General features: G+C 41.2%; 2 protein-coding genes across 2 annotated transcripts; one reads left to right on the forward strand and one right to left on the reverse strand.

Moving 5' to 3' along the window:
• Nucleotides 1-10,191: 10,191 nt before the first annotated feature.
• LOC133903647 (receptor-like protein kinase) lies at nucleotides 10,192-13,837 on the forward strand. Its single transcript, XM_062345080.1, has 3 exons — nucleotides 10,192-10,471; nucleotides 10,697-13,295; nucleotides 13,372-13,837. Exons 1-3 carry the CDS (start codon nucleotides 10,226-10,228, stop codon nucleotides 13,698-13,700), a joined length of 3,174 nt encoding a protein of 1,057 aa, XP_062201064.1. The 5' UTR covers nucleotides 10,192-10,225; the 3' UTR covers nucleotides 13,701-13,837.
• A 5,686-nt stretch (nucleotides 13,838-19,523) lies between these two features.
• On the reverse strand, nucleotides 19,524-20,676 carry LOC133903623 (uncharacterized). Its single transcript, XM_062345050.1, has 2 exons — nucleotides 20,419-20,676; nucleotides 19,524-20,026 (listed from the first exon to the last, which is right to left on the reverse strand). The coding sequence occupies exons 1-2, from the start codon at nucleotides 20,606-20,608 to the stop codon at nucleotides 19,680-19,682; spliced, it is 537 nt and encodes a 178-aa protein (XP_062201034.1). The 5' UTR covers nucleotides 20,609-20,676; the 3' UTR covers nucleotides 19,524-19,679.
• Nucleotides 20,677-22,324: the final 1,648 nt, after the last annotated feature.

Here is a 22,324-nt window from a genome sequence, read left to right on the forward strand (position 1 = left end):
TACCAAAATTATCACTTCTTGAATAGGGATAACTACTTCATTGTGGGCTTCAATGACTTATATGATCTCTTCAACCTTAATAGTCTAGATGTGGGGTTATTGCGATGCTTTACATTGTAAGCCCTTTCAAACTAGACGTTCATTAATTATTAGCACTAATTCTCTAATCTAACTAACTTCTTATCTATAGACACTTGGTGTAAGAAACGAGGAAGAAAGAGCCCTTCGAATTCCTTGACCCCCAAATTATGACAATTTCTGTGATGAAACAAGAAAGGGAATTCGTTGTGGGATATGTGGCTAGGGAAATGAGCCACTTTTCGAAGAAGGACTACCTGATGGGCTGCCACAACACGGGTGTCCATTGGATCTTACTAGTCATTGCCCCTAAGTGGAACTTAGTCTGGTACCTCGATTCATCAAGACTAGTAGTAGAATCTAACGACAAATAAGGAGAATGTGACTATACTTTGGTCAAATAAATCATCGACGAGTAAGTTCTTTATGACTTAGGTTACATATTAGACTTTTCAAACTTACACCAAATATTGACTATTGGATCCTTCTTCCCATGTCGGGCTTTTGACAGGTATATGCGCTATGATCCAAAGTATGATTAGAAGGAGCCTCGCACACTGACACATAAGACCGCCTTCATGGTAAGTGCTAGGTTACAACCACTGCACTAATACCTTTTTTCTTTCAAACTGACGGTTTTTCCCCTCTCCAGTGCCACCAACAACCACCGGGCAACGTCTGCTGCTTCTACATTGCGCGTCACATGGTGCTAACCATGGCAGCAAAGGATATGAAATCCCCAAATGTAAGATAATTGCATAGTCTTTTCATAACTGTTTTCATTCATTACTAATATCCGATGATAAAATGATTTTGCTCTTGCTAATTTCATATGTTTTCTATAACTACTTTCATTCAGTAGGAATATAACTTATCAGACAGCAACATCGAGGAGTCTGCACTCTTCAACATTCGAGGACAGATCACCTTATTCATAATGACCGAAGTCATCTCCTCGAAAGGCGAGTTCCTTGTAGGGAGATAGCGTACTGACTTATGTAATTTTTGGTTCCATTTTTGGCTTATATAATTTCTAGTTATCTTGATGTGGACTTGCGCCATTGTACATTTTGATTATGTATATGTGGATATCTCGTAACTTCGGTCCCTACAATGTGGATATCTTGAAATGCATGGTGATTATGGCATGAATGTTGTGAGTTATCTCGATGTGGATATCTGGATGTGTACTATACTGTTTGTAGGAGAAGACGACTGCAAAATCCTAACATTGTTTTAGGATGCAACTAGGAAACAAGTAAAGCCCTTAGGGGGATGAGCATATTAGTGATGGTTGGAAATATCACGCGTCACTAAAGAGTGTCATCAGTGATGGGTTGTAACCTCACGCATCACTGATGACTTGGTCATTAATGATGGATGCATTTACCACCCGTCACTAATGATCCAGTCCTAGTGACGGGGTGCGGTTACCACCCGTCACTAATGACCGAGTCCCAGTGACGGGATGAAAAACTACCCGTCATTAGTGACTGAGTCATCAATAGTAGTGATGTTTTGCTTTCTTAGGAATTTCTAGCTATTTATTGGATTTTTACTTTTTTCCTTAGATTTTCTTGATTTTAGGATTATTTTGGTTCCTTGGACACCACTATCAATTTCTCAAGATTTTATCTTGAGAAATTCATAGGAAATTCAAATATAATATTAAAATTCCAAATAAACATCGAAAATCTCAAAAAAAAATAGAGATTAATATTAACATATTTTTAACTTAATAGAATACTTTTCACATAAACTTAATTTCCAATATTTCAAAAAGGTTCTTATTATTTTCCTGAATATGAAAGAAATAAAAAATAAAAAATAGTGAAACTAAATTTTAAAATAAAACTGAAAATGGGTGTCTTATAGTATCTAAGAACATCTTTGGGTGAAATTTAAATACACAACAAGCAACATTAATGAAGTTGAAATAAACACCTTTAGTAGAGAATCAACCATCCATATTCAGATAAATATGCACACCATTTTGAAATAGACTAACACATTCATCATGTATGTCCATCAATCTCTCTTATGTTACTATATAAGCAGAGGTCCATCTTTGGGTGATCGCTAGTTTACAACTAATTAACTTGGTTTTTTCTGCGAGTAACTAGCAAACTCAATTGTTCACTATATCTTCAACATCAAACATAATATGAACAATTTTGTACACAGCTAGATCACTACCATCCTTTCAAAGTAAGGCCAGCAACTCTAATGCATCATACGAGCTGGACTAAATAATTCCAGAACACTTGAGGGGCGGCTCTATTCTGGTGACGAAGGGGATTAGACAAGGAAAATGTAGAGCAGGAATGGGAATAGACAAATGAGAGAAATAGGGAAAAGGATAGAAAAGATAATTTAGTTGGGCCATGACAGGGGCTAATGGGCACGAAAAGGCCTAACAGGGCTGCATGATGAGTAAATTGCATGGTCGATATCAACACTTGTTCCATGTGTGCAATCTTTTCACGGAACTTGTATCTGTGCAAATTAGGATTGTTTGTTTGGGCTTCCAGCATCCTTCTTGCCCATAGAAGCTGCAAGAAGCCCAAGTTAACAGCTCACTTTTGGGTGCAGCTTACTAGAATCGAGAAGCTACGTTGAACTGCTGAAAGCGGGAAGTGAGGGCGTGCTTATCTGGCTTCTCATGGTGGATGAAATGAGATTGGGCATCGAGTTGAGACATACTTGCTCGCGATTGCCATCATATGAAAATGGTGAACTGGTGTTATCCAGCGCGATCTCGCGACCGAACATAATCGGAACCTCTAGCGATTAGGCTTTGAGCACTGCCACCAGCCATGGACTCCTCCCATGGCCGCTCATCGACGCCTCCTCCCATCAATGACGCCCCTCCCGTCAATGCCGCCGTCTCCTGTCAACACCGCCTCCTCCCATCACCGCCGCCTCTTTCCATCGCTAGAGCTCTCCACCGCCGCCGACCTCCGCACACCTTTGAGGAAGCTAACCCCATCCTCCACACGCCAGGTATTGCAATCCTCTACATGCCATAGTTTGCTTGTAGATCTGAAATACCTCACGATTTCAATTGAATCCATGTAGTATTCATGTATAGATTTGAATCCATGTGCTCATGTGTAGATTTGAATCCACAACAGCAATATTTTTCTTTCATCCAAGTACTTTACCCCTGAAATCTTCTAGCTCAGTTAGTGCTAGGCCATTCAGATAAACAGATTCAGATGGCAACCAATAGGTGTTAAAACTCTTATAAGTTGTGCTAAAAATGGTTTATAAGCAGTGCTAAAAATGGCAACCAAGAGGTTAAAGTTGTGAGTTCTGAACATAAGCATTCAGATGATCTTATGTGATTATTATTGATATATATATATAAGATGTTGATGTACTAATAAATACTCAACAAGACTCTTGGTTGATATGCGTATTATGATAAACAGATTCCAAGAATTATGTTCTTGTGATACTTTCATTGCAATAATATGGCTTTGATGCAGTTCAATTATTTTCTCCAATTGCATGTTTGACACTCTCATGCCTTTCTCTGTAGTCTGTATTGCTGCTACTCTCTTGCTAGTAGGCCCAATTTTATGTCATCCACTGATTACTAATCCTTGTTTTGTCTAATTTAGTAAAATATTCTAATGCAAAGATGAAACAGGACCTTTTTTTCCTATTATATTCAATAAACTGATATGGCTTACCTATGTATAATTTGATTGTTACTCTCCTATGAGTATTGTTTTTGAGTATTATGAGTTTAGGCTCTAGCCATATTGTTTCTGAGTTTCTGAGTATTGTATCTGTTCATATGGAATTTCTGAGTACCGCATTGTCTATTCATATGAAATTTCTGGATTTTTGAGTTTAGATATCAAGAGTTTAATGTTGAACACAACTTTTGAAATTTCTTAACATACATGCACATCATTGGATATTCAACTTGCATTCTAAATTGTATTGTACATGTTCTTTAAGAAATTAATTTGTTGTGGCAACATTTGATGGCTGAGAAGACAAAATTCGTAGCCATTTGGGATCCCCAATTCACAATAATCTTTTGCAAAATCTATGTTGAGGAGATCGAGGCTAGTAATAGACCTCTTGGAGTGTTGACTTCTAAAGGCTACCAGAACTTAGCTAAGAAGTTTTTGGCTCAAATAGAGAGGTTGTACAATCAAAAACAACGTAAAAACCATTAGGACAACCTGAAGGCATTGTATAACTTTTAGTTGTCCCTACTACAAAATACTAAACTTGGGTGGGATGCACAAATTGGGATAGTAACTGGAAGTGATAAATTTTGGGAGGAGAACACACATGTACTTGAATTGTGTATATCTATTTCAATTGTGCATATCTATTTCAATAATGTGTGATTGAAATTATTTTGAACTAGTTTTTTTTTCTATGTTTCTTAGGGAAGTAAAGAGAAGAAGGCGCTTTGTTATGGTCCACCTAATAATCTGAAGGAACTTGAGATCATGTTTGACAGGAGTAAAATTTCTGGACTCACTGCATGCACTCCTGATGAACAAGTTGGAACTAGCCACATTAATTTGGATGATGAGGAAGAACACAGCTTGGAGGAAGCCACCAAAAACAAGGAGCCTGCTGTAAAGGGATTGAAGAGGAAGGGAAAATCTTCTAGCCCAAACAAGAAAATGAATAATCATATGGTTAGGGTCATATCGTGCATGGTGGAGGATGTTACCAGTTCTAATTCTATAACCTCAAAGGCCTTCAGTGTGACTTTACTGTTGAGTTCATAAAGGAAGTGATGGCTTTAGCTGAAGAGTCTAGAGTTGTTGAAGGCAGTGATGAACATTTTGTGGCTAAAAAGCTTTTTGTGAAAGATGAAAACCGTACAATATTTATGATGTATAAGACCAATGAAGGGAGCTTCAATTGGCTCAAGAGATGCTACGAAGAACGGAAGAAGTAGTGTCGTTGTATCCTATGAATATAATATGTGTTGCCTAGAACCATTATGTAAGAATATTATGTTTGCTATGTCTTGATTTCCTTTGTTGTATGAACCATTAGATCTGAATCATTATGTTTGCTTCGTATGAACCATTATGTGTGCTATGTCTTAGTTTCCTATGTTGTATGAACATTCTATTCTATGTCTTGGTTTCATTTGTTGTATTAACTTAAACTAAATTGTATGAACCTTCCATTTTATGTGTTTTCTTGTAGATGAGTTCAACCAATAGTTCAAATAATAGTGGTGATGAAAGTTGTGATGGTCAATATGTTGCAACATTGGATATGTCTTTGAGGTGCTAGAAACAGATAAAGACATGGATACATGAAGTAGGACTTTTCGGTACGTATTGTTGTAAAACTTTCTCGGACAAATCAACTAGTTGACAACCATACATATCAGGTAATAATTGGGTCATCACAACTTTGAATAATCCCAAGTATTGTTACAAAATATATAGGATTACCAAACTAGTTTTTTATAGTTTGCATGACACGTTGGTGGCAAACTATGGTTTACAATCAATTAATGGTATGACATCTATTGAATGCTTAGGAATTTTTATGGACATTTGGTGGTCCACAATCTATTAGCCAAGTTGAAACTTGGTTTGAGAGGTTTACAGAGACTATATGTAGAAAGTTCACACATGTCTTGGAATGTGTTAATCGTCTTGTTGTGAACATTATCAAACTAAGAGATTCAAAGTTCAGACAAGTGCATCTAAGACTTGAAGATTCTCACTTTTCACCACACTTAAATGGTTGTATAGGGGAAATAGATGGCACTCATATTCTTGTTATCATGCCTTCATCAGAAACGATTGCACATGTTGGCCAGTATCAATATACTACTCAGAATGTCTTGGTTGTTTGTGACTTTGATATGAGGTTCACTTTTGTTATTGCTGGATGGTCGGGTTCGGTGCATGACACAAGGATATTTAATAATGCATTAAACAAATATGCTTGATTCAATATATTTCATGTTAATGAAAGTATTTCTAACAGTATATTTCAATTTCTAACACTTTATGTTTTATGTCTAGGAAAATATTATCTTGTTGATTCGGGCTATCCTAATCGAAAGTGTTTCCTATCACCATACAAAGAGGAGAACTAACATTTACCTTAGTTACGATAGGGCTTGGGTCCAAGAGGTAAAAAGGAAGTATTCAATATTTGCATTCATCACTTCACATTGTCATAGAGAGATCATTTGGTGTTTTGAAGATGAAGCGAAGAATATTACTGAACTTGTCAAGTTATCCAATGAGCAAGCAATCAAAGATTATCACAACATACATGTCTATTCACAACTTTATTTGATATAGTGCTTTGAGAGATGATCTCTTTAAGAGATGTGACCAAGATGGAGACTACATGCCAAATATTGATCAAGCATGTTCGTCCGAACCTAGTACACTAAGACAAGAGAGTAATATGAATGCTTTTCGTGATAGTATTACTAATGCTTTGATGACCATGAGAGAGTAGGCGACATATAATGTTCCTTGTCGTCCTTTTGCAATTCTCTAATCAATGGAATGATCACAATCTATTTTAGGACTCATGCATGTTTCCAAAAATTAAAATATATGGAGGTTCAAATATTTGTATTTCTAATAAAACTAAAACAATCACTAAAACAATGAATAAATATTAATAACAGACATTAAAATAGTTTATAAAAATAAATATATTCACTCTAAATAGTCAGGAGCATTACAGATATGACACCCTCCATTCAGCTCAGGAACCATCAGCCAGCCTATCTAAAAATAGGGTTACCAAACGAACACAACTTTCACAGAAACAGTTTTTGAAAAAAAAAACAGCTTCTCTAAGACCATCAGCTAGAAGGAGCTTTTAAAAAAGCCACAACCCAAATAGACATGCCCTTGGTCAGTAGCCCGCTTCGGGGGTGCAATCCGGTCATCAGCGAGGTAGTTCACGGGCTTTGTTGCATGGGCATAGGGTGGGCCCGTGTGTTTTCCTGGTTTTTTCCTCTATAGAAATTAGAACTTGAAGGTAAGTCAACAAATTAGACAAACACTATTCCTGATACATTTTCTGTAGCTTGCTAAGGATCTAAGATTGAGCACATCCTTCACAAATTCTGTGATCTAAAAAACCAACATACAAAACAAAATCCACCAATTTTGGTTGGTGATGATAAAGGTTGCTAGTACTACTAGTAGGCCCATTTGAGCACTTGCTCAGCAAATGCGGATTGAACAACCCAACCATTGCCTGTGTCACCCTCCACGAGCAGAGTGCGCCTGTTTGTGTCTAGTGCTGAATGGTGATGATCGATCAGCCAATTAGCACATTCTTTTGTTTTGGTCATAGGATAGTTTACCTGCAATGATGCACATGAACTTTCCAAGCTGAACATTCTTTTTTTTTTGGACATGTGCCAATAAATCTATGGTGAGGTTGACAAATGACCTGCAGGATAATGTTTGGCAAACTTTTTGGCGGCAAGGAATGTAGAGCATTGTTGCACAAGACTAATGATATCATACCTCTTTATTTTTCGTACTTGTTCAGTTGTTCAATTAAGTCCCCCTACAGGTCAGTTTTTTTCCTTTTTGGCAAAATTCATCATTATTTATTTAATTGTTTGATTTTTGCTCATGAATCCGGACATGAATGAAGAAAATACAAAGAATTAGATTAGTGATTAGACAACAGGTAGAGGTAAAATGGACTGATTCGACAAAAAATAGTTTTTTATGATAGTGATTTCAGATAGAGGACACTCCATTCAACTGAATTTTGTGTTCTAGTTTTCTTCTCAGGTGTGGTCGAAAGAACTAGATTATAGGTTTTTTATACTTAAATAAGGGGTCCTTTATGTATATATCAGATGCCCCGTGTTAGATTATTCTTGTGGAATTGAAGATCTAGGCCTTCCAGGGCCTTGCAGTACTTCCCTGGAAAAGGAATAATCACAAAAAAGAAAAGGACTGTCATGCAGGTGAAAGAACAAGCAGTCAAACACTGCCAACATAAAGAATGAACCAGAAAAAGGAATAATCACAACTTGCAACAAGAGGATCCTGCACCTAAGCCCACTACTAAATCTAGTTGCCTCCACAGATCAGTAGGCGGCACAAAGCACGATAAAGATTCTGAGCCCCAGAAAATCCCACTCGCACACATTCCTCCTGCATATATTAAAAAGCACTGCACTCTCACGTACGGCCTCACCTGTCTTTGTTCTCTAGCACCTGTGCTTGGAATATTAGCCCCGTCATCTCCTGCGGCAGCTACTCTGTTGCATTGTGGATGCCCGCTACAACCGTCTGAAATTTTATCGGTCCAAGTTCGGGCAATTTAGTTAGGCTCAAGCTTATATTACTAAGCTTATGTTGCCGAACTTTAATTATTATTGAGCTTTACGCCACCTAGCTTACTCGAGTCGTGCTCGAACTTATGTTACAATGCTATGTTTACCGATGGAAGACTCATATGTTACTCTGTTATATCTTTGATAGAGATAAATTAGAGCATAGCTCGAAGCTTAAACCCTAAGCTGCTTTTTTTTATCAAGCTTACCTCCATGTCATCCAAATTGCCAGTTTGATTGCATAAAGTGCCCGGCCCAGGCATAATGATCTTTTAGGTTGCCAAGATAGAATCTAAGGAAAATCTTGTGCATGGAAACAATTGTAGAAATACAAATGATGAGCACAACAGTTGCTTTGCCCTTGGAGAAGAGATTATTATCCTGTGTGCTCCATGATCCATTACAAGATCATATTGTGATCCTCTAATGAAATGGTGATGTGCATCTGTTTATGCTTTATCTTGTGTTAGGTTTAGATTTTGTAAGAGGTGGTTGAATCTAGCTCTTGGATAGGGTCCTTTGCGAGTTGGTTATGTTTGGTTGTACTAACTGCACCGCCACACCATGTAGGGATGATGTATTTGTGTTGAAAAATATATTGTGAGGAAAATCCTACATATGGAAGCAATGGAAAAAATACAACTGATGAGCACAACAATTGATTTATCAGGTTTCAAATAAATATTATTTCTACTTACAATCATAATTTGGTTTGTAAGGTAAGGCAATGACGATGAATGCTTGGGTTTTTTTTTTTTTTGGCTTGACTTTGTTAGTCTTGTCTTAGCTTTTAGAACAATTTGAGTTAGTTATGCTCTATTTTGACGTGAAATGATGTAGAATTTTTTATATCCACTTCTATGGTAACTGAATTGCTTCCTTTGAAACCATTGCAAAATTCCTATGTTCAAGCTCTAAATATTATGTGAGTCGAAAAATACATCAATGTCTCACCAATAAGTGGCTCCATGTAAAATGGCAAACCAACATGGCAGGGTTGACATCATCGGTTGTACATGGTGGAAAGGAGATTGGAGAGGCTCTTATTACAAAAATTCTTGAATCAATGTATATTTCAAATATAATTATCCGAGCTAGTGACAATTTATAAAAACATTTCCAACAGCCCATGTATTTTTTATACATGGCTATGCAAAGTTGGCTAGTGTGATCGAATTTGCTCCTACAATTTAGGTTTACATAAACATCCTGGATCCATCTCTCACCCCATGTATTCACCTCCTGCACACAACCAAAACCTATTTTGTGGCCTTAGAGCACAGCTATTGTTGCAGGCATCACGAGCGGTCTTCCGCTGGAATTACACTATTTTCTATTAAATTGTTATCTAATTTTTAGTGAGTCTTGGGTTCCAAACGCAAGAAAACAAATGCTACAACCACCACGTAACTATGCTAAGATCATCTCTACAGGATTCTCGTCAGAGATCAAATTCTCTTTACAAAGGGATTTTTATTCCCTTCAGTGTTTCAATAGTTTCTCTTCACAGTTCCTGTTACGAAGGGATTTCTAAGGTCATTCTTTTCAGAACAAGATTCTCTCTCCTTTCTTTTTACGAATTTCTTTAAAAATAAGTTATTAGCGATAATAGAAAATAAAGAAAATAATAACAGAAAGAGAAATGAAAAAAATATAATTGAAGATGATATAATGGCAGAAGCGGGGGCGTGCGCGGTGCGCCACGGCCGTATTCTTCCAGCTCTTGAAATCACCACCCACACCCACCGCACGACGATCAAAGCATCCGTCAAACAAAAAACCTCACAAGCTACACCTCCCTCCTGACACATGTCGCGCGCGTTTTTCCTTTTCCCTCTCCTCCTCTTCCACGTCGCCACCTCGGCTACGCCGCCGGCACCGGCGAACAGCTCCGCCGATATCCTCCTCTGCTTCCTCGCCGCCCTGCCGCTGGCCTCACAGTGCGTCCTCCTCCCGTCGTGGCGGTCCAACGCCACCTCCAGCGCCGGCCACGGCAACTCGAACGTGGGCCCGCATTGCGCGTTTCTTGGCGTCACCTGCTCCGCCGGGGGCGCCGTTGTCGCGCTCAACCTCTCCGGGTCGGGGCTGTCAGGGGAGCTCGCGGCGTCTGCGCCGCGCCTCTGCGCGCTCCCGGCGCTCGCAGCGCTCGACCTCGGCGGGAACAACTTCACTGGCGCCGTCCCCGCGGCGCTCGCCGCGTGCTCCGCCGTCGCTACGCTCGTCCTCGCCGGCAATAGCCTCACTGGCGGCCTCCCGCCGGGGCTGATTTCCTCGCGCCAGCTCCAGGAGGTCAACCTCAGCTACAACGCGCTCACCGGCGAGATCCCGGCGCCCTCTGCCGGCTCGTCGGTTCTTCGGCACCTGGACCTCAGCGGCAACTCCCTCTCCGGCGCCATCCCTCCGGAGCTCATCGCGCTCCCGGAGCTCAATCATCTGGATCTGAGCACGAACCAGCTCGCCGGCCCAATGCCGGACTTCCCGGCGCACTGTGGGCTCGAGTACCTCAGCGTCTATAGCAATCAGATCACCGGCGAGCTCCCCCACAGCCTCAGCAACTGTGGCAACCTCACCATCTTGTTTCTATCCTCCAACAAGATTGGGGGCACGGTGCCTGATTTCTTCGCCTCCCTGCCGAGGTTACAGAAGCTGTACCTCAACAACAATGCGTTCACCGGGGAATTTCCAGCGAGCATCGGTGAGCTTGTGAATTTAGAGAAGCTGGCGGCATCGACAAACGGGTTCACCGGACTGATCCCTGAGTCAATTGGGAAGTGTCAGTCACTGACAGTGCTATCCCTGCATGTCAACCGGTTCACCGGCTCAATTCCGTCGACCATTGGCAATCTGAGCAGATTACAAAAGGTCTCTATGGAGGACAATTTGATCAGTGGCACAATTCCACCGGAAATAGGGAAATGCCGGGAATTGGTCATTCTTGAGCTCCAAAACAACAGCCTTTCCGGGAATATACCACCAGAGATCGCCGAGCTCAGAAAGTTGCAAGTGCTGTCCCTGTTCCGGAACAGGCTCCAGGGACCTGTGCCTGCGGCATTGTGGCGAATGCTTGACATGGAGGAGCTACTGCTCTACAATAATAGTCTAAGTGGAGAGATTCCTGCAGAAATTACTCTTATGAAGAATCTAACAAAGCTCATCTTGGCATATAACAATTTCACCGGTGAGCTCCCACAATCCCTGGGCTTGAACACAACACAAGGACTTTTTTGGGTTGACTTGACTGGCAACCACTTCCGCGGCACAATTCCGCCTGGTCTCTGCACTGGAGGTCAGCTCAATGTTCTTGATCTTGGATACAACCAATTTACTGGCGGCATCCCCAGCGAGATTACTAAATGCCAGTCTCTCTGGAGGGTCATTCTGAAGTTCAACCTGTTCAGTGGGAGCCTTCCTGAAAATTTGGGCACAAACACTGGGTGGTCATTTGTGAACTTGGCTGGCAACCAGTTTGAGGGAAGGATACCAAGCGTGTTTGGTACATGGCGCAACCTCACGATGCTTGATCTATCTGGCAACAAGTTTTCTGGTCCAATACCACGTGAGCTCGGCGCTCTAAGCAATCTCGGGACTCTGCGCTTGTCATCGAACAGGTTGACCGGACTGATACCGCATGAGTTGGGAAATTGCAAAAGGCTTATCCACTTGGATCTCCAAAATAACCTTCTCAATGGAAGTATACCTGCAGGGATCATCTCACTTGATAGTCTGCAGAATCTTCTGCTTGGTGGAAACAAGCTCAGTGGAGAAATTCCAGACTCCTTCACGGCAACGCAGGGCCTTCTTGAGTTGCAGCTTGGCGGCAATTCTTTGGAAGGAGCCATCCCTCACAGCTTAGGCAACCTTCAGTACATCTCCCAAATTATAAATATTAGCAACAACAGACTGAGCAAGCAAATCCCAAGTAGCCTCAGCAACCTTCGGACTCTGGAAATACTCGATTTATCGAAGAACTCTTTGTCTGGTCCAATTCCATCTCAGTTGAGCAACATGATCTCACTTACTTTTGTGAATGTGTCGTTTAATGAGCTCTCTGGTCAGCTCCCTCATGGCTGGGTTAAGCTCGCAGAACGGTCACCTGAAGGGTTTCTAGGAAATCCACTATTGTGCAAACAATCTGGCAGTGCACGTTGCTCCAAGAATCAATATGGGAAACACATAAGCAGGAATTCACGGATTATTATAGTGTTACTAGTATCGGCTCTCACTGTCATGGCTTCTGGGCTGTGTGCTATTCACTACATCGTGAAGAGGTCGCAGCGCCTAGCGGCGAACCGTGTCTCAGTGCGTGGCCTGGACACAACAGAGGAATTACCAGAAGACTTGACCTATGAAGACATCCTTCGTGCCACCGACAACTGGAGTGAGAAGTATGTGATTGGAAGAGGCCGGCATGGCACGGTCTACCGGACAGAGTTTGCTCCTGGAAAGCAGTGGGCAGTCAAGACAGTTGATCTATCACTCTGCAAATTCCCCATTGAAATGAAGATTCTTAACAGTATAAAACACCGGAACATCATCAAGATGGACGGGTACTGCATCCGTGGCAACATTGGCTTGATTCTCACCGAGTACATGCCTGAGGGAACGCTCTTCGAGCTATTGCATGAACGGAAACCTCAAGTGGCCCTCGACTGGAAGGTCCGACATCAGATCGCCCTCGGTGCAGCACAGGGCTTATCCTATCTGCACCATGATTGTGTGCCGATGATTGTTCATAGGGATGTCAAATCAAGCAACATACTGATGGACGCCGAGTTGGTGCCTAAGATCACAGACTTTGGCATGGGGAAGATCGTCGGTGATGAGGATGCAGATGCGACGGTTTCCGTCGTCGTTGGTACCCTCGGCTACATTGCTCCAGGTAACATTCCTTCTTTCAGATAGACATTCCATATTCACATTGTCTGAAATTAACTTGTGTTGTCATTTATTACTAGAGCATGGATACTCCACAAGATTGACCGAGAAGAGCGATGTCTACAGTTACGGTGTGGTGCTACTTGAACTCCTGTGCAGGAAGGTGCCTGTGGATCCTGGATTTGGAGACGGTGTGGACATTGTGGCATGGATGACATCAAACCTGAAGCAGGCAGATCACTGCAGCGTGATCAACTGTCTGGACGAGGACATCTCGTATTGGCCCGAAGATGAGCAGGCAAAGGCACTGGACTTGCTCGATCTGGCGGTATCCTGCACACAGGTGGCTTTCCAGTCGAGGCCATCCATGAGGGAGGTGGTGAGCACCTTGATGAGAATAGAGGATTAACAATGTACAGAAGTTTTCACTACTGCTATGAGATGGAATGTCTTTGAACACAACTAGACTGGAAAATGCTATTGTACAGATTGTTTCAAAGGTGCTGTGAAAGTGCAGAAGTTTTTACAATTTGCTTGAAAATGCATATAATACCCTGTATATTTCCTTGAATCCTGGTATTCTGGCCTCAGCCAGCACTATGGATCATCTGAGGCCCAAATTGCCTCAAGGCTTAACCCTTTTGACTTTTGGCAATGCATTGTACCCTACTGGCAGCTGCTGCTAAGAGCTTGATATCATTGTCTCAGGATCAGAAGCTTAATTGTATGAATGTAAGACCGTTCTTCCTTGCTCTGTTGTATGCCTCATTTGATAGAACTACTTTATGTTGGATAATGACTCAAACTCCAAAACTATCCTAGTTGAATACGACCCCTTAAAAAAACTATAAGTAAAGATCACCTCTTGTACTTCTAATCTAATACCATCATAATAAGATTTGTTCCCTATAGTTTTTTACTCTGCATTAGAGAGTTTTCTCACATTAAATCATTGTCTCTCGTATCAAATTCTGTAACAAGTGGTATTAGAGCCTCCGCCCCCGCCCCCGCCGCCCGGGTCTCCTTGTCCGACTTCGTGACGCATTACGCACCACCGCTTACCGCTTTAAGTTTCCTGGTGCGTCGCTCGGTCACGCTCGCCCACAGCTTCCTCCACCCCATCTATTATGTGCTGTCCATCTAGTTCTATAGCTACGTGCACACAAAACCGATCAGTCAGTGCCTAGTTTTTTTTTGCCAGAAATTGCTACGAGCACAGCATACCAGTAAAGTTCTTTCCTTTAGAACCTACCATGTATTTTTCATCTACAATTTTTCTCCACTACGTCATCGGCTAGATTTGACATTGAGAAGTTTGATGGTAAGATCACTTTTTTCATATAGCAGATTTAGATGAAAGCTATTCTCATACAGGTAGATGCACGAAAAGGTGTTGCTCACTAAACTGGTGGGCATGTCAAATGAGGAATTGGATAAAAAAAACACCCTCTAATGCTAAGTTCTTACATTGTTTGGACTTAGTTTGTATTCATGGTGCTTGATCACCCTTCAGGATTCTCAGAGACAATTTCTTCGTGCATATCTTGTTTGGATTTTGAGTCAAGAGAAGGTTTATTAGATAATAACTCAAATTCTAGAAGTATCCTAGTCGATACGACTTCATAAAGAGCCTATAATACATGTAATCCATTGTACTTGCTATATGGGACCATCATAATAAAATTTGTTTCCCGTGGTTTTTTATCTCCGTATTGGAGGGTTTTTTCACATTAAATCACCTTCTCTTGTGTTCAATTCCCTAACTTTATTTGTTTGATATGAGCTGTTGCAGTGGTATGTCTTCTCAACATCCATTGATTTAACCTTATTTCCAGCCCATGTATAGATGTATCGACAATCCTTCTATGCTTAGAATAATTTTCCGGTCATCCTACTTGATTTCCCTGATTTCTTTGAAATTTTATAACTTCCCTTGATATTTTCTGATATCTTTATTATTCTGAATTTTTTCTATTTTACATCCCTATCCAAAAATATATTATTGTTTTTAATTTCCGGATTTTTAATTAATTCAAATATAATTTCCAAAGCGACCCCCTCGTCCAAACACCCACTACAATCAAATCCGATCTTGCACGCTGTTACTTTCTTGTTCCCAAAGTGCTAGCTGCTTCACCTCATGCACGCACGATATCTTATTGTTAATAAGGATTGAGGGGAATCTTACATGTGTCAAATACCAATGATGAGTGCAAGAGTTGTTTCAATCAAAGCGTTTACAAAACTTTATGGTGTACTCCATTACAATGTTATCTTATATTTTAATTTGTAAGGGCATGGTGATGTATGTTTGTGTTGGCTGTGTTAGGCAGATAAGGTGAGCCTTCAGATACGGGAATGTTGAAGGGCTCTTAGAGTGACACGTGTTGGAGGTGGAACAGTTTTTTGATACCTCTTTTGGGTATAGTGTGGTCCTATTTATAGCCCGTACCTGGCGATCACAGGTGCGGTTTATAAATCCTACCCCCTCATCTGCTACATTCTCGGAATATCCGGGAGCATTATGGTACAAATGGGCATAATTACATAATTACAGCACTACCCCAGACGATCGCAAACGGACCCACAGACTTTGTGGCGACTCCTGTCTCCGAAGGATATCGAAGCCTCCTCCGCTCGGATGTCCGTCGGATAGCCTTCGTCCCTCGAGCAAAGATCGGCTCGCATCTTCGCCCGCTGCGATCGCTTCGGACCGCAAGTCTGGACTTCGCCAGCCAGCCGAAGGTATCCTTCGTCTTTGTCGGTACAGGAGATCGAAGGTGAGGGTGCGCCTACACCCTTCGATTGACGTAGCTTTACGATCTTCGTCGCTTGCAGATGAAGTCCCTGAAACAAAACCACAACGGTAAGCATGCAGTATTTCCAGTAGACTTCACGGTTCCCTCCGAAGAGGGGGGGGGGGGGGGAAGGGATCATCCCCAACAGTAGCTCCCTACTGGTAAGGTTTATCTTCGATAGACCGAGCTTGTAATCTGCAAGATGTCTCAACGTAGTCCCCTTCGGCATGTCAAAGTCTACTAGGGCAAATGCATGTCATTGAGTATTATTGTTTAAAATTGCTTGCAAAGCTAGGAGTTCTTCTCTATCTGGGTTAGCGAAAAAAGTTGCATCATTGGCATACAGGGAGCATCTGAACTTTGCTGAGTGAGGAAGGATAGGTTTAAGGATGCTTTGTTGCGCAGCCAAAGAGATCATTCTCTGTAAGGGATCAATTGTAAGGATGAAGAGCATAGGTGATAGCGGATCACCTTGGTGATGGCCTTTTGCATGCTTGATCACTGGGCTCGACAGACCATTTAAAAGGACCTGCGAGGATGATGTCGCAAGGATTGCCGAAATCCAGTATCTCCATCTCTGGCCAAAACCAAGGGTTTCCAAAACTTCTAGTAGGTACGGCCAGCTCACAAAATCAAAGGCTTTGGAGATGTTCACTTTGATGAAAAGAGCTGGGCGCTTACTTTTGTGCAGACATCGGACTACGCTCTGGACGAATAGAAAGTTATCATGGATACTGCGGTTCTTGATGAAGGCGCTTTTTCCTTTCGGAATAAGTTCATCAAGTTACAGCACTAGTCTGTTGGCCAAAAGCTTAGTGACAATCTTGAAGAGACTGCAAATCAAACTAATAGGCATGTAGTCTGAAACGGACTAAGCATCAGGTTTCTTGGTAGAAGGATGATGTTGGCACTGTTTATAAGGTGTAGCTTGTCCAAGCGTAACCGTGAGAAGTCATTTATAGAGTCAATGAGGTCTCCCTTAATAGTTTGCCAACAATGCTTGAAAAACTAGCCAATATAACCATCTGGCCCATGCGCCTTTTCTGGATGAATAGACATGACTATATGTCTTGAACCTCATGTTCCACAAATGGAACTTCCAGTCGAAAAAAGTCCTTCGGCTGATATCCTAGAGTCGACCAGTTGAGGCGCAACTGACGCACCACCGAAGTGCCCAAATGTCTCACAAAATGATTAAGAATCTTCGCTTCCTTCTCTTGATGTGTTGTGGCAAAGCCGGTCGCAGTACGAAGGCTATGTATGAACTTTTTTCTTCTCCTTGCGTTCACCTTGATGTGAAAAAACTTGGTGTTTGTGTCTGATTTCTGCAGCCATGTGAATCTAGAACATTAACGCACTCGGCATTTCTCAAGGGTCGTGAGCCCAGGAAGCCTACCTTTTAAGAATCTCCGTAGGTCAAGCTCATCATTGGACAGTGTCCGTGATTTCTGGGTGATGTCAAGCCTGAGAATTACTTCTCTAGCTATGGCAATGCGGAGCTTGAGGTCTCCGATATTTGCTTTATTCCAAATCCTAATTGCTTTTGCTGTTCTGTTTAGCTTGATGTGAAAACACAGTATAGAGTCGGATACATAAATTGGTTGGGCCCAAGTCTTCTGGACGGTCTCAAGGAAGCTAGGCAACTTAGTCCAAAAGGACTCAAAACGGAAAGATTTTGGGGGCTGCAGCATCGCCTACCCAGTTAGAAGCAAAGGCGCGTGGTCCGAATCATTGGAGGAGAGAGCTTGGAGATGAGCGACTGGGAAGAGTAAGTCCCAACTTGCAGAGCAAAGGATTCCGTCAATCCTAGTCAATGTCAGATGGTCTTGTTCATTGCTCCACGTGAATCTTTGGCCGATGAGTTCCAGGTCCTTGAGTTCAAGATTCTCGATCGTGCTCCTGAACTTTCCCATGGGACGAAGGTTGAGCCTCTTGTTGTTTTTGTCCACTGCTGAGTAAATTATATTGAAGTCTCCCGCAATCAACCATTCATCATGCATATGCGGTTTCATGTCACTTAATTCACGGAAGAACTCAACCTTCTCATAGTCTGATTGGGGCCCATAAACAGATGTTAAGGACCATGAGATGTTATCAGTGAGCATCATCAGAGAGACTGAGATGCTGTGTTCTGTGTGGTGGTGACTGGAGACATTGAAGAGTTTCCTATTTGCGGCAATAAGAATTCCATCGCTAGCTCCGTTCGCAGGAAGATAAGCATAATTGTCCGCAAAATTTGGTCCTAATGTTTCATTGATAAGAGCATTGGTCCAAGTTTGAATTTTGGTTTTCTGGAAGCATACCACTATTGCTGCAAAAGACGTGACCAGGTTTCGGACGCTGGAGCGCATGGCTGGCGAATTGAGGCCACGGACATTCCATCAGATAATCTTACAGTTACGTTGCGACATGGAAAGTAGATGAAACAACACAATGCAGGTCGGCTTACTTCGGTGGAGTACAAACACATAGCAGTTACACACATATGCTTTAGGGGACCTGGCAACACAAGTGGCAAAAGTAGAAGCCAGGCTGAGCAACATCCAGTGAAAACAGAGCACAACGAAGTAGCAGACAGAAGACAGTAGCAGCACACCGGCTAAACATGCTACATGAAGACTTGAAACCAAACTAAACAGCAGTCCTTGCATGACCAACTACCAGAACTGGTTGAACTACCCCGGAACTGAGGCTGTCACTCCATGATGAGAAGTGGCGACGGACTGGCCGATGGTAGATGGTTCATTCCACTGATATCCCCACCATCGTGGTTGGCTCTGCGGGTACGACACTTGCCTTTCCTTTCTTCTTTGGGAGTTGTTTCTCCTTGTCAACGAGGACCTTGATGACCTCACAGGCATCCTTGTTGAGCGGTTGCTCCAAGCGCTGCTTATAAGAATTTAGAAGGTCAGAATCAGAGCACGGAGCGGGATCCAATGATCCAAGCCTTTTCCGGCGCAAGTTGGGGGTGGTCTTTGCCTGGAGTGGACTTTCTGGCAAGTCGTTGAAATCAAGGAAGTGCGTTAAAAAAAAGGAAAATTTTACGGTGGTCCAGAGGATCTCAAGCCATCTATTTTTAAAATCGGATGGTCTAAATTGATTAAAATACTACATATTATTTAGAGGTAGTATGAGTAGTATATAAGAGAAGTATATATATAGTATAAGGGTATTTTTAAGAAAAATAAATAACATGGTAGTTATATCGTGCAAATTTATAGGTTTAATGTTTAGACTAGCCTGAATGCTGATTATTTGGTTGAACCATTATTTAGGGATTAAGTATAAAAAAAATTGCAGTGCCCTTTAATGGTATGATAGGTAAATATTAACACTACTGTCGCAATTACAGAAATATTCAATCACATAACCGTTCAGATTAAATTTATACTATCTCTTATTAATAGCTAATATAAACGACCATAAAAGAGCTCTTAAAAAAACTGCCGTCAAATAATGTCATAGTAGCAATAGAAACACATACAAATATCTAATTTATTGATTTGGCCCAGGCAAACAGGAAACCACATACACACATATTCCGTAGAAACATAGATGTGACGTTACAAGAAAACTGGGTTGCTACACGTCTATTTTCCATCGATAGTAACCTCCTTGGTGAATGCAGGATTAGTCTTGGGGATGGCGACGACCAGCGCCCGGAGCTGGAGCTCGGCCCGGACACTCTCTCTATCGTACCCCTTGGGAATGAGCAACCGGACATGGAACGAGACACCGCTGCCGGGTTCCCCTTGCTGCACCACCGGCGGCTTGGTCTTGGTCCTGATCACAAGCACATCATCCTCGACGGCAACCTGGAAGTCACCTGTCGTGGCCCTCTCCGGCATGTTGAAGAATGTCAGCTTGACGTTCTTGTCGTCCTCCTTGATCTCCCACCGTGGGGTCGAGGTTGGTGGCATGTTGGGATGCACAAGGGCTTCCATTGCCGTGACAGGAAGATAAAATAATTTTTTACTTGCTACATTTCAACTCGCAGTTTACTCGGCACATAATAAAGTGACTAGGAATCTTCATCTGATATTTCCCCAATTTTTATAATCCTAGTTGGGTGTTACCCTCTACGTTCACAATATAAGAAATTTTACTCGGGAGTCTCTTTCACCATATAAGTCTATTGCGGAAAATAAGAGTTAGTTATTGCTATGTTTCACTCGTTACCCTGACATTATACATTTAATAGAGCCATACGTGATCATTTCTCATAATTTCTTTTCTTAATGTCATCTTGATTTGTGCTCATGATAGTTAAGGACTAATACTGCGAAACGGTGCTAGTATAATGAATAATGTAAACAAGCAGAAGCTTACCAACGGGTGAGATGTCAAATGGATGTTCAGTGCTCTTGGGATCCGAAGAGTAACAGATGGAACGAGGCCTGTTCTTCCCTGCAGGTGCACAAGGGAGAGATACCACTGCTGGTTTCAGAAAACCGAGGGACGCACCAGCTGAAGATCTTGTCGGCCGGCTCAATAGGGTGTGAGAAACAACTGTCGTCATACTTTCAGTAGTGACTAGCTTGTTTGTCTGGTGCAATGGAAGTTGCTCTAATCTGGGTACCTCAACTATATACATATAGAGAGAGAGAGGCCTGACGGAAACCATCTAGTTAACTGCTGCTTTATGCTTTGCTTGGCTTCAGAGTGCGAATATACAAATTTGCAAGAGCTTTTGTAAAGTAGCAATGCTGCAGAAATGATTCTAAACTTGCTGCGGTAGGTGTTGTCCCTGTGACGCTAGCAAGTTTAGTGACTTATAGATTAGGCCACCAAATTTAGTGACATTCACATCCAATTAAGCGAGTGAGCAGAAATGCTTTCCGTATTTGATCCAACTTGAGTATCTTTCAGTTCACCAGATTGAGTCACCATCTCTGGTAGTGGTAGGCAATCCGGAACAGGCTGACCTTGTTTTCACCAAAGCTGTTCACATGAAAATAAACCATTACTAGATTTCCCCTCATCATAAATGAATAGAATTCACAGGCAGCACAGCAGTGGGAGCACGGAAAGAGAGCGATGCTTCCTATGTTACATTACAGGGTAGAATAGGTGGTCATCTCTCCTATAAGTGCAGCAGGATTGAATTACAAAAGAAAACATCATTCACATAGCATCTAGGGCATCATTACTAATCAGTCTACATTTAAGCATTAGATGGGCAATTTCTTGCATTTAGTCACAAGTAAGCATGAGCCAATTTGCTTCGTACCATCGCAAAAGCAACGGAGTTGAAAAATACCATTGCAGAGATGTTGAGTTGAATAATATTAGGAATAAGTAAGTACATTTTACTTTCTCGAACTATCATATTGATCCGAATAATTTTTTAAACTTTTAAACCATCAATTTTACTCCTCAGAACAATTAATACTGTCCATTTTACCTTCTAGAATGGTTTTTCTCGGTGGTTTTGATGATGTGGTGGCAGTTTCACCATGTGGCAGTCCTATTCAGCGTGCTGACATCAGCGTTACACAGTAATTCAATTTTTCTTTAGAAAAATAATTCATGAAAATAGATTATTCCGAAAAATAGGTTTATGTTTAGAAAAAATTGAAAAACTAAAAAATGATTTAGACAAATGTTTTAATATGTTTTTAGCTCTGTTTTTATTTCTGTAAATATTATTTAATATTTTTCTAGTGTAAAAATTATTCTAAAAATGTTAGACTAAATGTTTTAAGTTGGAAAATAGTTTTAGAAAATATAGATTAATTCTGATAACGTTTAAAAATATTTTCTTCGATAAAATAAATACTTTTAATATACTTTTTTGTATATAAAATTAGTTTTAATTCTAGAAAAATTAGGTTTAATTCCAAAAAAATAGTTTTCATTATTTTTAGCCGTAGTTTTTGCGTCGTTTCTAGCCGTTTAAAATTAGTTTAGCCGTACTTTTTGACACATTTTGGGCACATTTGAGCACATGTTGAGCATATTTTGGCACATCTGGACACATTAGGCCATATTTTAGCCACATTTGGGCACATTCGGAGCACATTTGGCCACATTTTGATATATTTTAGCCATATTTTGATCATATTTGGGTACATTTTGGGCACATTGTGGCCTATTTTAAACACATTTTAAGCACATTTTTGATATATTTTTGTTAAATTTAGGCACATTTTGGACACATTTAGTCACATTTGGGCATATTTTAGTCGTATTTGGCCACATTTGGACACATTTTAGTTATATTTAGGCTCATTTT

Source organism: Phragmites australis, chromosome 21 (assembly GCF_958298935.1).
Source record: "Phragmites australis chromosome 21, lpPhrAust1.1, whole genome shotgun sequence".
Taxonomy (NCBI): Eukaryota; Viridiplantae; Streptophyta; class Magnoliopsida; order Poales; family Poaceae; genus Phragmites; species Phragmites australis.

Excerpts from the sequence above, each read along its gene's own strand:
- LOC133903623 (XM_062345050.1), bottom strand. The coding sequence starts at position 20,608 with ATGACGACAGTTGTTTCTCACACCCTATTGAGCCGGCCGACAAGATCT. Across the intron at positions 20,027-20,418 it reads ATTTGACATCTCACCCGTTG|CCCTTGTGCATCCCAACATG; the intron begins GTAAGCTTCTGC and ends CGGCAATGGAAG.
- LOC133903647 (XM_062345080.1), top strand. The coding sequence starts at position 10,226 with ATGTCGCGCGCGTTTTTCCTTTTCCCTCTCCTCCTCTTCCACGTCGCC. Across the intron at positions 10,472-10,696 it reads CCTGCTCCGCCGGGGGCGCC|CTCCAGGAGGTCAACCTCAG; the intron begins GTTGTCGCGCTC and ends TCCTCGCGCCAG. Across the intron at positions 13,296-13,371 it reads CCTCGGCTACATTGCTCCAG|AGCATGGATACTCCACAAGA; the intron begins GTAACATTCCTT and ends ATTTATTACTAG.